Raw genomic sequence first — 14,274 nt, 5'->3', positions numbered from 1 at the left:
GTAAATTCCTAGATACAGAAAAATCATGTGACTAGCCTACTAGCTGAACTTGAAAAACAAAGCCGATGACTCGTGTAACAAAAAACAAAACAAAACAAAATTATTCTGATTCCCCCTCCCATTCTTTCTCTCTCTTTCTTTCTCAATTTAGACAGTGACGATGGACTTGGATCTGGGGTTTGTCTAGTTTGGTCATGGTAATGCTTTCTCGGCAATTTAAATACAGTTTTTGTATATTAAAACAAAATTTTGTATATTAGTCCCTGAGTGCGCCTCTTTACTTTCCTGTCTGAACGAACTTTATCTTGGAGTTACGCACCGGGATTAGACGAAAGGCGCAGACGCCACCTCTACCTACGTATAGAGAATGTATGTATTAATACTACTACTACTACTACTACTACTATTATTAATAATAATAATAATAATAATAATAATAGGCCTAGTCTATGGAATGCACGAACAAACTTCATCACCCAGAAGTCCTAGTAATTCGGAAGTGCGTAGACGCATAGACAGGAAGACGCAAAGACGCCACCGCGCCAAATTCAGAAGAAAACATACCTCAAGGAAAGAGGTAACGTTAACATAACATTCTGTGATGTAAAAGTGTTTCAGGCCCTTGACCTCCAAGAAGCGTGTATCGTTTTTATCGTTTTTGAGAAGCTAGCCGTGCAACCTGTGTGAGTCGTCAAAATCTGCCTTTGACTATGTAAGTAAGTAAGCACACATAACAAACAGTAAAAGCAAAGCAAACCTAATGTTCTATCCATGCTGTCAGAGTTAGCTAGATAATGTTAACGTTAGTTTACTGTCCATTTCAGTAGCCACCATGTCATTAAGTTTCCCAAGCAGGCATTGACTATCTTCATTTGCGTAGTTTATTGAGCCATTAACATTAGCGTTATGATTAATTTGTCCAGTTAGTAAGTTACCATCGCCAGTGGCATGAACACACATCGTTGCTGTTTCTTGGATATGGCAGGTATCGTAACACCCCCAATTATCACCACTTTTGTTCAGAAATTCTAAAACAACGATGTTTTTTAACACTTCAAAATAACATTTACTAAATGAACCTTACATTTTTCAGTAGCCATAGTTGTGTAGATTTGAACAAAATCTGGTTTGGTTCTTAACGGGAGCATTTACTGCCTGAAATATCCGATTTTGTTTACCACGCTCGGAGTTATAGTGCTGGCCTGATGGGTCCCCTATTTACACCGTTTCAACGGCACATGGACGGTTAGACCGAGAATTCTCGTCGTGAAATTAAAATTCCACTGGAGCTCCAAGCGGTTGTGTACACGCAGCCTTACAACACTGTTTACAGCTCCTCGAGTCACGGTAAAATGTCATTTTTGGTACATAGCTAATTTAGATACACCTATGTTGTGGGTGGTTGTGTTTCTATAGGAGTCCGCTGTCTTGGTTTGTATAGAAATGGATATTAAGTGACACATACACGCAAGACGGTGGAAATAGGGGGAGTTACTATAGTAGACTGGAGCGACGAACGAGACGCCTTGAAGCAGTGACTGAAAAGTGAATTGCTCAGCAAAAACATCCGTCAGATGAACAATGTATTTTAAGTTAACTTGTTCTTGTTTTTTCCCCCCCCCCGGTTGCCACCAGCATCGCAGTGACAATGGGTGACGATTACCTATCGGCGTCCGTGTCCGCGGTGGGAGAGGCTACGTACACACTGGCCGGAGAGGAGGACGGCGACGCGCCAGCCGTCTTCTTCTGCGTGAAGTGCAGACTGCCCCTGGGCGATTCTTTCTCGTGGTCCGGGACGGACGAGCAGCAGAACCACATACTGCTACGGAGTAAGCATCCGTTGTAGCAGGCAGCTCACTGCGCCGGGATTAGTGTGTGCTTCACCTCACTGTGTGTTCACTGTGTGCTGTTTGTGTTTCACTAATTCACCGATTGGGTTAAATGCAGAGACCAAATTTCCCTCACGGGATCAAAAAAGTATATATACTTATACTTCTTCTTCTTCTTCTTGGGAATGGGTGGGTTTCTATAGCAACAGATCAATCATACTGACTCGGAACCTAACTGAGCGTCTTAACATACAACATGCATTAATTTGTTAGACACGAATACCATTTAAGGTAAGATGACCGTAGCGGTCCTGTGTGTGGTATGTCGTATTGTGCAGTTAAACACATGGTAAAGTTTGTTTAATATTTAACATAATTCTCTGTCCCCTTCGTTTCCATCTCTCTCAGGAGTCTGCAACTATATTGTATCAGTGTACATTTGTATTTATCAATATGACTATTTTAAATACTACTACTAGTATTATTCATCTGCTGACTTGCATGCATTTTGTGTGTTTAGTCTAACAAACTTCCTTATGACAAATAGTGGGCTTTTCTCAAAGTCAAGGATTCGTGCTTGGTAGAACGAGTCATGCCGAGTCAAATCCTTCAAAGACGAGGCAAAACTTCTTAACATATAGAACACACACAATGGAACAGACTAGCGAGTGTGCAGGAAGCTGCAGGTGTATCATTAAAAATCATGTGCGCACAGGATTGTGGGTGTTCCAAGCACGCAGAAGATACACGCATGCATCCTCGAAAATCTTAGAACGAAGGACTCAGTACATGATAGAATTTTAAAGCACCCTTGACATTGGACCAGTGCTTGGCGAGATTCGATGATGTAACGTCCTTGAAAAAGTGCCTTTGAAGGACCCATCCTTGACTTTGAGAAGTGTCTCTGACAGCTTGTCACTAGCGCTCTTCCCCATGTGTAAAGGAAGCGTGTCACACTGTAATGACACAACATTTTATAACCTCTAAGTCAGTGGCAGTGAATCTGCTGGGTTTGTTCTCAGTCTGTCTCTCTCTCTCTCCTCTTGCCGTCTCATCTTCTTATCTTTCTTTCTTTCTATTTTACTTTCTTGTTCTCTCTCTCTCTCCCCCTCCCCCTCTCCCTCTTTCTCTCTCTCTTTCTCTCTCACAGGAGTCAGCAACAACGTGGCCGTCGGCCGGGAGCCTCTCTTCGCTGGAAAGTACAAGAAGATGGGCTGGTACGTATGGGGACCTCACTCACTCACGTCATACATGCTGTAATAAATGTAGCTGCCCCCGGGGGGTGCCATTACTCTGTCGAGTTATCCTACCTTGATGAAACATCCTACCAGTGAAGAAGATAGGCTGGCCCATAGTTTCACTGACATTCATAAGTTTGGGGAAGACCTACACCCACTGGAGCTTAGCTATCCCACATTAGGACAATTTAGTATAATTTTCTACAGATGACTTTCATCCTAAACGATTGATATTTAGTACACTTTTCTACAGATGACTTTTATCAAGGGCCGGTCCCATAGTAACAAAATTCAAGTTATAGAATGTAGGGCTTTTATTGCAATCCCCTCAAAAATATACTTCAACAAAAAAACTGTTAGGATAGCAAATCCCAGTAGCTGACATCCAACCGTATAGGACAAACAAGGCGGGCAAACAAACAGGGCCCAAAATGTTGCACCTCAGACTTAAATGGGACTTTAGTGATTATGGTTGTTGCGTAAAACTCCAGATTGTTTTTCCACATGACCAGTGTGATCCGGACCCTGAGCTGTCTCGGCTGTTCCTCGCCGATCGGAATCATGTACGTGTCGACGCCCAAGGAACTGGACCATCGGCGGTCTCTCTTCAGCATGGACGTGGCCAGAATCGACAGGTACACGCACACACTCACACTCACGCGCACACACTCACACACACACACACTCACGCACACACTCGCACATGAACGCCCAGGGGCATAGCTACCCATTGTTTGAGGGGTATGCAACAACAAATTGGCGTCCCGCCCCCCCCCCCCCCCCACCAAAAAAAAAAACACAAACAACTAAAGTAAAACAAAAGGCCAATAATGTATTACATATTATTTTTTAAGAAATTCTGCCAATTTGAACTTGAAGTATTGTTAAGTGTTGCATTGTCACTTTAGGAGAGTCTAAACGGTTCTCATAACGTCTTTTTGCCAGCTGTTGCTCACAAAAGATAAGGCTGATCCAACTCTAGCCTTTGTTTGTGCCACATTGACAGCACAACATTAAGTTATTACAAGGAGTCTTCATTGTTAGTAAATGGAAACATGTAATGAGTTGTTGCTAGTGTGACATTTCTGTTTGCAGTTTGCCATATGATTAAAAGTGTGCAGTATGAGCATGGTAGCCACCTAGCTATCTGAATGGAATAAGCTATTCCAATCGGCATATGCTTAGCAAACGCTAGTTAGTCTGGTAACATGAATAACACGAACATGAAACGTGTGCCTCCATGCACAGACGTCACACTTTAAATCCTACCTGTTGCTTTTCACCATCCACGTATTTAACTGCTGTCACATCCCTTGACATGCCATCTCATTTTCCCTTTCTTTTTTAGCCCCCAACAGCTTTTTTGCTGCATCCATCTTTTTCCATAGACGAAAACTCACTACTCGTACCTGCTCGCTCAGCGCTCACGGCGCCCCCACTCCCTCTTCTATGTCAAAATTCTATGATAGGGCGCCTACTCTAGCCTGTTAGTCCTCTAAAATGTTATTTAACATTGAGGAAATGCAGAAATGATAACAACAGTATCATGAACAGTAGCTACATATAGAATATACCAAATATATTATTATTATTATTTACCATCGCTTTGGCGCCCCCATGGTGCTGTGCCCCTATGCGCCGCATATAGCGCATACCCACTTTTTGCGCCACTTCGAACGCCCACGAACCCAGAGCTCTGCAATGCCACTGCAGATCTCTATTAATTAATTTTAATGGAACTTTCGCAGCGTTCTGAAGAGCCGTATAGTAATGATAGGCCTAGTTTTAAAATAGTTATGAAAAGAATTGTTTAGTTTTGGCCGGAAAAAAAAAATATGCATGGCTGGTAATTTTTTTCATCTATCAGCCACTTTGGCTAGTAGGCCAAAAAGTTCATCCCCCCCCCCCCCCCCCCACACACACACACACACACAACTCTGCACTGCTACGGCCGATCTTCCTTCCCCATGGATGTGGCCAGAACAGTAGACACACACACACACAGCTCTGCACTGCCACTGCAGATGGATTGATGCAGCCAGAATGGACAGTTACTCACTGTCTATTCTACACCACTACTTTTCCATTTTGTTTACTTCACATAGAAGTGACTGACTGAATGATTGAGTTTGATGCATTATCATACTTTTATGTACTGTTCACTTTTATTATCATAAACCCCCCCCCGGGACTTTGTCATCAGTCTGAAATAAAGATTGGATTGACAGAGTGGAGTGGAATAATTGACCTGTACGTTCCCTTTCTTGTGTATGTGCAGCTATGTAGTGGGGTCCTCCACCCAACAGAGGGCGACGTTGAGCTCCGAGAAGACGCCTGTTACCCTTGAGTACAGAGAGGGCGTTCAACAGCAGCTCAATGAGGTGACGAGAGTAGAGACACACGTAGAGAAATTTGATACATTTACAGACAATTTACTTTAAAATTGTTTTGCAAAATACTAGCAAATAATTATGGTCCACAAGACTCTTAACTGCCCCTGTGTGTGTGTTTGTGTGTCATGTTGTCCAGCTGAAGACTCTGTGTGTGTGTGTTTGTTTGTGGGTCATGTTGTCCAGCTGAAAACTCTAACTGCCCCTGTGTGTGTTTGTGCGTCATGTTGACCAGCTGAAGACTCAAACTGCTCCTGTGTTTGTGTCATGTTGTCCAGCTGAAGACTCTGTGTGTGTGTGTGTGTGTGTTTGTTTGTGGGTCATGTTGTCCAGCTGAAAACTCTAACTGCCCCTGTGTGTGTTTGTGCGTCATGTTGACCAGCTGAAGACTCAAACTGCTCCTGTGTTTGTGTGTCATGTTGCCCAGGTGAAGGCTCTAACCGTGGCGATAGGACAGAGGCTGTCTGAGATCGAGGCCAACCTGCAGAACAAGTCCGTATGACCACGATGGCCTTTACAACTCTGCTCACCTTCACCAGTGGTGACTTTGACAACCCAAACATACAACTAATGTGACTTTGTCTGAGATCAGTGGTGACGTTTGCAGCCTCGACCCTTATGACTTTCACTGGTGTTGACTTTTTCAACCCCTATTGGCCATTTCTGATGACCTTCATCGCTAACTCTCCGGCTAAGATACGACCCTCTGATGACCTTCACAGTTGTGGCATTAACGACTTTTATTTACACCCGCTCTGCTTCACATTGTTGTGTCACAAATACACAGCAGTCATTTGTACAGGTCTTAGAAAGCATCATTTAAAGTGTGAATTTAAAAACAAATGTGTTCAATTCTGTTATTAAAGTTCATGGATTGTGAAAATGTACAACATACACTGGTCAACATACAAATCACAAATAATAATAATAATAATAATAATAATAATGTGTGTGTGATTTGGGAGAATGTTTTTATAAAGTACAGCTATTACAGTCACACACAGTGACTAGATAAAGTCCAATGAGAACACACAAACACCCTGAGGCTTGTATGTATGTATTAGATCCAGAGGATAGGGAAACAGAGTCAAAACCCCGCCATTCTAATCAGAATCCGCTGGTTCAGTGAGTGGGTGGAACACACACACACCCAGGACTTCCACAGGGCTTTGATGTCGGCTCTTCCCATCATTGTGAAGTAGAATTCACCAAGTGTGTTCACCCACTAACAGGGAACGTGAGCTGGGTCGCGAGACAGGTTAGTGTTTTTTTTTTTTCCCTACTGATGATGTGTTGTTGCCATGGTTATCCTGCTCAGGGTGTAATGCCGCCTTGCCGCCGGATATTCGTAAATCTCGACCTGCGACTGAGGGGAAAAAATTACTTCAGCACAAACAACACATTACATTTATAACACGCTACATCAAAATCATGCTCTCCAATGACGGTGGCCTCCCCTTGTGCACCCTGGCTCACGCCTGATATCGGGCACAGTGCCTGATTACTTTCTTAAGCAGAGTTTCCTCATCTCTGCACTTGTGTGTGTGTGTGTGTGTGTGTGGGAAGTTATGTGTCGTAAAGTGCAGTCACTGCAGCCACCGTGGGCAGGAGCTGCCTGAGGCCTTTCTGGGCGGTGCTGGCCATCCTGACCAAGGGGTACATGGGCCCCTGGATCAACTGAGCATGTGCTATTCGTACGACGACGTCCTCAATGTTGCCCCCATCTGGCAAGGTTCTGACGCACATCCTGTGGAGGACATCGAGCAAGCCATCAATCTCGTACGTACTTCCTTCCAGGGCGGCGCAGAGAATGTCCCTCTCTGCTGTGCCGGTGAACCTTTTCGGGAGTCAGAGCACAAACATGTCATTAGAATGCAGAATGCTATTCACTCACTGAGAATTCTATGTGATGATGCAATAATGAACAAATGCTATTCACAGAGGGTTCCTTTTTGATGATGAAACAATGAAAAATTCTATTCACAGGGGGTTCCTTTTTGATGATGCAACAATGAAAAATTCTATTCACTGAGGGTTCCATTTGATGATGCATAAATGAATACACGTCTAATCTTGATTACATCAAAGATTATTGAGCACTACAGTTAGACGTGTATTCATTTATGCATCATCAAATGGAATTTGTTCATGTGGAGGAGCCTACTATATCAGGAACAGACTTCCAAAGCCAAGAAACACCATATTGTTCCTAACAGATATATCTGTTATATGGTGTTTCTTGGCTTTGGAAGTCTGTTCCTGATATAGTAGGCTCCTCCACATGAACAAATTACCCCTGACAAATATTAGTATAGAAGCCACAAAATGGGAACTCAGACACTCAGAACTCATGTTCAACACATACAATTTCATATATTTTTATAGATTTTATTTATTACAGCTCATTTGTGTTAATAGAATGACTTCACCCTCAACTGAAAGTTAATCAGCAACATTGACGGAATACCCCACAGGTTTCCATTTGCAGTACACACTTTAATACAGAAATCAGGCGTGTGCAAAATTCCAGAATTTAATTGAAACTGGCTCTTAAATTCCAATTAAATTCTTGAATTTCACTTGCATTTCAATTGAGCTAGCAAACAGGAAGCAGAATTCCAATTCGAATTGTGCACAACCCTGACAGAAATGCATAAAATCTTAGTTTTGAGCATTTCACTCTGATCTTCCCACACAGGCTTAAAATTGTAGTAGACATTTTAGAGTGGTAAGGACTGCACAGAAACTGGTCGGCCATCCCCTCTCCACCCTGTTTGACATCTTCAACTCTTGCTGTCTCAGCAGAGAGAGAAACATCATCACAGACATCACTCACCCATGCCACCATCTGTTTGACCTGTTGCCCTCTGGAAGGCGCTAGGTGCATCAATTCCAGAACCAACAGACTCAGAAACAGCTTTATTCCCTAGGGCCATAACCATGTCGAACTAAAAAAAAAAGCAAATCCCCTCCCCACAACCAGTGCTATATTTATTAGCTTTTATTTTATCAAGCCTCATCTTTTTTATGTTACATATGCACTTTAAAGTGTAGAGCTCTTAATTTTGTTGAATTTGTCCTGTGACACATTTCTGATTAATAGTATTTTATTTAACCAACCACAAGACTTGATGTTGCAAAAGTAGGAGATGGAGTAAAGCCTGATGTCATCATACTCAAATTATAGTCAGAACATGAGTCTGATACTGCTCCATTGAGATGTGATTATGGGATGTGTTTCAACCGATACAGGGGGTGAATCCTGTAGGAAGAACACCCGAACCATCCTTCTCCACAATTGCCTTAACATTGTTATCTGGTCTTTTTTTAAAAGTTATTGCACTGTCGATATCTTCTACGAAAGACGCGATGGCGAAATCTAAATCTCTACTTTCTAGCAACAGTGTTTTTGTTAGGGAGAACCAGGATGAAACGCTTTGTAATTAAATGTCATTTACAAAGACATTGTACCATACCGAAAGCAAATATTTTGTCCCTAGCAATCTACATCTGTCCTCTTTCAAACACAGTTGCATTTTCAGCTCTAAACAAAACCGCTTAGGAGTTACTCTGGTCCGAACCGCTCTGGTTCAGGCATAGTTGCTCCACAACAGAACCAGTCCAGACCAAACTTCGCAACCTCAAATGTCGTGGGCTAAGTTTGGCTGGCACCCAGGCTAGGATGGAGTACCAGATGGAGACAAATTGACAAGTGTGATTTATTTTTGCGGAGAGAATGTGCAGGACTGGTCATATTTTGTACCACTACACACCACTCGGACATCTAGTTTCACAATAAACATTTCACCTTACTCTCCACTAACTCCATTTTCTCACTCAGATGGAACATTATCAGCTTTAAAGGGAAACTTGGCAGGATTTCCCCCTCTGCTGGAGAAATTGTGCATTATGCTATTTCAAACTGTAGGAAAAGGTAATGATAAAGCACATGGATTTGTTTACAAGCTAGCGAACGGTTAGCATAAGTTTGGCAGAACTATGTGGATGTTACAAGGTAAGAAACACGATTTAAAACTAGTTTCTTGTTTCTCACTTCTCTTTCCGGGACGGTAGTCTCAATGTGGCAAGGTTGGTTTTCCGCCTGAGGACGCTAGGTGCAGCGGGGAAAGTCACCATTTTCACCGGAACAGGTCATTTAACCATCCAAATGATTTCTAAACGGGTTTATTACGTTGAAATAGTTGCCAAGTTCCCCTTTAAGCCCTTAATGCTTTAGCTTTTAATGAGCAGCTTTCATTAGGAACGTTGATGGAATACCACCAGCTGTCTATTTGAAGTACACATTTTAATATAAATACATAAAAATTTAAGTCAATACATAAAGTGTTATGTCACTCTACCCACCTCAGGAAAGACTTGATGAGCATCTCCGGGGTGAGCGCCTCCTCTCCGTGAACGAGACAGACGGCGAAGGCAAGGGGTAGGCGGGTGGGGAAGTAGCCGACGTCCCGATAGCCCTTCAGCAGGATCCTGCCGGCAGCCTCCCACTCTGCCTTGCCCCGGTCAGGCAGCAGGGAGGGGATGCGCGTCGTCGTTTCGCTCACTGCTGCCGCCGCAGCGTCCGCCTGCAAGAACACTGCCCAAAACCTGGAATACGCTTCCCGAGGGGATGCTTGGCCTGGCGCGTTGACGCCAGACTCGTCTGCGAAGCTCACGGATGCAGAGGCCAGGCGGGACGCGTCGGCGGCAGATTCGCCGACGAAGCTTACAGACAGAGCGGCGTCCATCATGCTGGGGTCTTCGAACTGCTTGATCATGTCGCGGGCGATGTTGACGCGCCGCAGTCTGAGCGTCCTCGAAGTGGAGCTGGGACACGACGGCTCCCACCGAGACCTCTTTGGTTGAGACGGAGCCTCAAGAGCGGGGACGCGCGACTCCTGGGAGTCACAGAGAAGCTTGGGAGCTTGCGAGTCACAACTATTCAACTCTAACTGCGCGTGGTGTCCGGATCTAAAAGACGGCGGCGATGCCAACGCCTCGACCGCAAAGTGATACGACTCGTCCGGGTACCCGAGGACCTCGTGAGCTAAATCGCTGGAGGCAACGCAGTTGACGTCCGATGACAGCGATGACATTGAAGTCGACGTCGAGCGCGGTGGCGGCCCGAGCTGGGGCCTGCTCGGGCTTGACACGTGCTCAGAACCGCACGACTCGGACCCGGACTCCAATCTTAACTCAGACTCGGGTTCGAGTTCGCCGCGATCACCTGAGCACAGGTAGAGTCGCAGCATTCCATGCTTGAGGGGCTCATAGAGCGCTCCCACGGTTGCATCGCGGGGCATCTGCGTGCCGCTGTAGTCCCGGATTTGGAACAGGAAGTCAGTCTCGGGGCCCTTGGTGGAGAGCCCCTCCGGGAAGAACATCTCCTTCCCCAGCTGGAAGAGGTCGTCGTAACTGGCGTTCTTGGGCATGACCAACCGCCGCGTGCCTCCGCCATTGCGGCTGCGCACCTGTCTGCCGTTGTGCATCCAGCCGAACTCTATCAGCCGCGTGTGCTTGGCCGCATTCTTGTTGCCCAGCAACGTAGACATACGCCGGTGGTGATGCTCCTCCTCCTCAGTGGCTGCGTTCATCTTCTGGAAGGCAAAATAAAATCATTCACAAATTTTTTATTTCATAATTATTATTTAGTTATTATTGTATAAATATAATAATTTAATAAATGATTTTGTGTTGACTTTGTAAAGTGACCTTGAGTCTGAGAAAGGCGCTGTATAAATAAAACATATTATTATTATTATTGCACAGCCTCACATTTCGGTGTCTGGACCGGTCTTGTAGCTTATCCATGAGATCCGGCCTCCTTGACTCCTCGCGCAGGTCCCACGAAACAGGAAGTAATCTTTCCCTTGCTCCGTAGTCTACTCTCAATGCTGTTGCTTGGCTAAACTGTCGAGACACACACATAATATTTGAAAAATATTTAAATACAGATATATAGAACCTTTTAGAATAATTTACTGATGTTTATTACATCCATACATATGCATTTCCTTAGCATAATTCTTACCACCAACACAGAGTAATATTCATCCGCAACATAAACATAATGTTTATTCATTCATTCAAAAGGTCATTCATTCATCCTTAATAATGGATTGGATTTGTAGGGGTCCCAGTGATCTGTGAGGGGATTGGTGGAGGTCCCAGTGATCTGTGTAGTGATTGGTGGGGGTCCCAGTAATCTGTGTAGTGATTGGTGGGGGTCCCAGTGATCTGTGAGGGGATCACACACACACACACACACACACACACACACACACACACACACACACACACACACACACACACACACACACACACACACAACACAAACACACACACAGGGAACATACCGGAGGCCTCTCTGCAGTGTGTGATGTCCTGAGATGGTTTGACAGGGAAGACACCATGGTGGTCACCGGAGAGCACTGGTGCGAAGGCGGCGGTTGACGTTCCCCGCAACCCGACAGGCCGTCACTGAGATGCAGCGGCGGAAAGCGAACTCTACACGGAGTCTCTCCGCTGTCCGCATCTACAAAGCAGAGCAAATAACAAACACAAACAAACAAACAAATGTTAAAAGTAAGTTTTGTTTCTCCTCCACATGGATGATTACTTCAATACTAATTTGAGAATGACATAAAAACAAGCAACCCACAAGAAAATGGTAAGATGATCTCCTTACCATCCTGCGAATTGTCATCATTTTTTAAATTATTAAATATATGATGTTTTTTCGTTGGTTAGTTTGTTTAATTATTATATTTGTTCTTATTTTTCTTTTTCTCTATTATTGTGTGACATGATCCACATGTAAAGCACTTTAAACTGCATTCTCTGTATGAAATGTGCCATACAAATAAAGCTTATTATTATTATTATTATTATTATTATTATTATAATAAAAAACCTTCACATCATACAAATGTAACACTACTGTGTAATACACACACTTAATATTGCTTCCCTTTTTTCTGCAATACAGGGATGAAAAATCTGCTTCCTAAAAATGCAGTCCAAAAGTAGGCAAAACAAATAGTGCACAAAAACTACACAAAATGGTAGTTACAAACAAAATCAGAAGTCTTCGAACTTCAGAATGGAGAAGAATTATGTCTGTCCCTACCTTGTCGACGACAACCCTCTTCATGTTCTTCGAACTCCTCCATCTTCACCATAGCGACCTGTTGACATGCTTGCAGTAGTGCCGCGTCCCGGTCTTCTGCAACTTCCTCCTCCTTTAGTATCAACTCAATACTGGCTGGCTTGATGTCGCTGTAGCCGCAGCTAAGTGAGAGAAAAGAAGACTCCTTCTCTTCTTGGGAATCTTTCACTTTTACAATGACCTCCATGATGGACCGTTCGAGTAGAACTGCAGAACCTCTTCTAGTGCAGTGCGAATGGGGGGAAAGGTCCGTCTCAGCGCCAGAACCAGAACCATTTATTACGGGTCGGCCTGACCGGTTCCACGGATAGGTTCCACATGAAGACGATCAGCCTAGAACACAAAGAACATTGAGGCGCGTTCTGTGAGAACCTCAGTAATCTTGCTGCGTAGTCCACAGTAACCTTTCCCCTGCTGCGTAGACCTCAGTGCAGTTGCTTGGCTATACTGTATAGTAGAGATACAAACATGCACAAATAATACCTCAAGAGACGGAATATTCATATAGAGATTAAAGAGAGTGTGTTGAACTCAGACAGACAGACAGACAGACAGACAGATAGATAGATAGATAGAGATACTTTATTTATCCAGAAGGAAATGAAGGTGTCAAATAGCTAAATACACATCATACATACACATAGGCACACAGACATATGCCATCTACGCATGCATGCATACTACAAAAACTACACATACAATACAAAGGAAACAAAAATACAAAGAAAAATGCTGGATGAACCAGCTGTGTGCATCGGATATTTCAACATGTAGAAATAAAAAAGGTGTGCTTAAATCTAGAAATATGCAAAACTCTTTGGTGGACTATTTAACTTAGGCTAAGACAAGGCAAGTTGATTTATATATCGCTTTTCATACACGGAGGATTCAATGTGCTGTACACTATCAGATAATAACAAGCAGCTGTAGGCTAAGTAACATAAAGCTATTCACTTACTAGAGTTTAGATTAGGTCTCCTATAAGGACAAGGAAAGCCACTGCATGTCTAGTCAATGTATTAATCAATGACTGGTCACCCTATCTATTTCTGAACCAACTTAATTAACTTTAATAGTCTTGTTGAACGTCTAGGTTAGCTGTATGCTTTACCGTAACCAGGACCATCAACTAAATGCCATTCATAAAACGTAGCTATTCTCTACATGTAGTCTACATATTCAGATTACCAATGTGATAGAGTTCATTTTAGTTGCAACCTGTAGTGTTTCTGTTCATCTGCGTCTACCACCTGTATAATGTTTGTTTACAGAAATGTAAACAACAGCCTAGCACATAGACTAACGTGAAGACGTGAAGTCAGGTCGGTTATTGCGTGCTAGTGCATAGCAAAGACTGTTTTTACAGTTGTTTACCTTTCATTAAGAAGGCAAATGTTGTCTCCTGATAACAGCACAGCACCTTCAATCTCGAACAAGTGAGATTTGATTTATAGTTTTACCATGATATCGTGTGCCTCTCATTCATACTGTTAGCGTTAGCCAAGTACAACTTACATCTCCCTCTCTGAAGTCTCCTGGCGGTTGTCAACTCCAAGTTTAGAATTACTGCCACCTAAAGGACTGGAGGGAGAAGTCCCATGCCTCATGACAAACCACAGAAAAAATTAAAAAGTAAATCAATAGTGATA

The 14,274-nt window shown here is 43.4% G+C and overlaps 2 protein-coding genes across 8 annotated transcripts; one reads left to right on the top strand and one right to left on the bottom strand.

Annotated features, from left to right (window-relative positions):
- The first annotated feature begins 279 nt into the window (after positions 1-279).
- mis18a (MIS18 kinetochore protein A) lies at positions 280-6,344 on the top strand. Of its 5 annotated transcripts, none has more exons than XM_042104498.1 (7): positions 280-369; positions 447-577; positions 1,636-1,829; positions 2,980-3,046; positions 3,580-3,702; positions 5,346-5,448; positions 5,885-6,344. In XM_042104498.1, the coding sequence occupies exons 3-7, from the start codon at positions 1,649-1,651 to the stop codon at positions 5,957-5,959; spliced, it is 549 nt and encodes a 182-aa protein (XP_041960432.1). In that variant the 5' UTR covers positions 280-369; positions 447-577; positions 1,636-1,648; the 3' UTR covers positions 5,960-6,344. The 5 variants fall into 5 exon arrangements, with proteins under 5 accessions (XP_041960432.1, XP_041960428.1, XP_041960430.1 ...); XM_042104494.1 differs by having other exon boundaries at positions 447-712; XM_042104496.1 differs by having other exon boundaries at positions 447-716.
- LOC121718856 lies at positions 6,201-14,188 on the bottom strand. 3 transcript variants are annotated; one of them, XM_042104205.1, is made up of 7 exons: positions 14,141-14,188; positions 12,587-12,958; positions 11,814-11,992; positions 11,233-11,367; positions 9,823-11,054; positions 7,057-7,294; positions 6,201-6,823 (listed from the first exon to the last, which is right to left on the bottom strand). In XM_042104205.1, the coding sequence occupies exons 2-7, from the start codon at positions 12,810-12,812 to the stop codon at positions 6,737-6,739; spliced, it is 2,097 nt and encodes a 698-aa protein (XP_041960139.1). In that variant the 5' UTR covers positions 12,813-12,958; positions 14,141-14,188; the 3' UTR covers positions 6,201-6,736. The 3 variants fall into 3 exon arrangements, with proteins under 3 accessions (XP_041960139.1, XP_041960138.1, XP_041960140.1); XM_042104204.1 differs by lacking the exon at positions 14,141-14,188 and adding an exon at positions 14,000-14,134; XM_042104206.1 differs by lacking the exon at positions 14,141-14,188 and adding an exon at positions 14,000-14,134 and having other exon boundaries at positions 7,245-7,294.
- Positions 14,189-14,274: the final 86 nt, after the last annotated feature.

The sequence above is a fragment of the Alosa sapidissima genome, chromosome 9 (genome assembly GCF_018492685.1).
Source record: "Alosa sapidissima isolate fAloSap1 chromosome 9, fAloSap1.pri, whole genome shotgun sequence".
NCBI classification, from domain to species: Eukaryota; Metazoa; Chordata; class Actinopteri; order Clupeiformes; family Clupeidae; genus Alosa; species Alosa sapidissima.
Note: the sequence above shows the minus strand (reverse complement) of the source record. Positions and strands in the feature narration are given on the sequence as shown.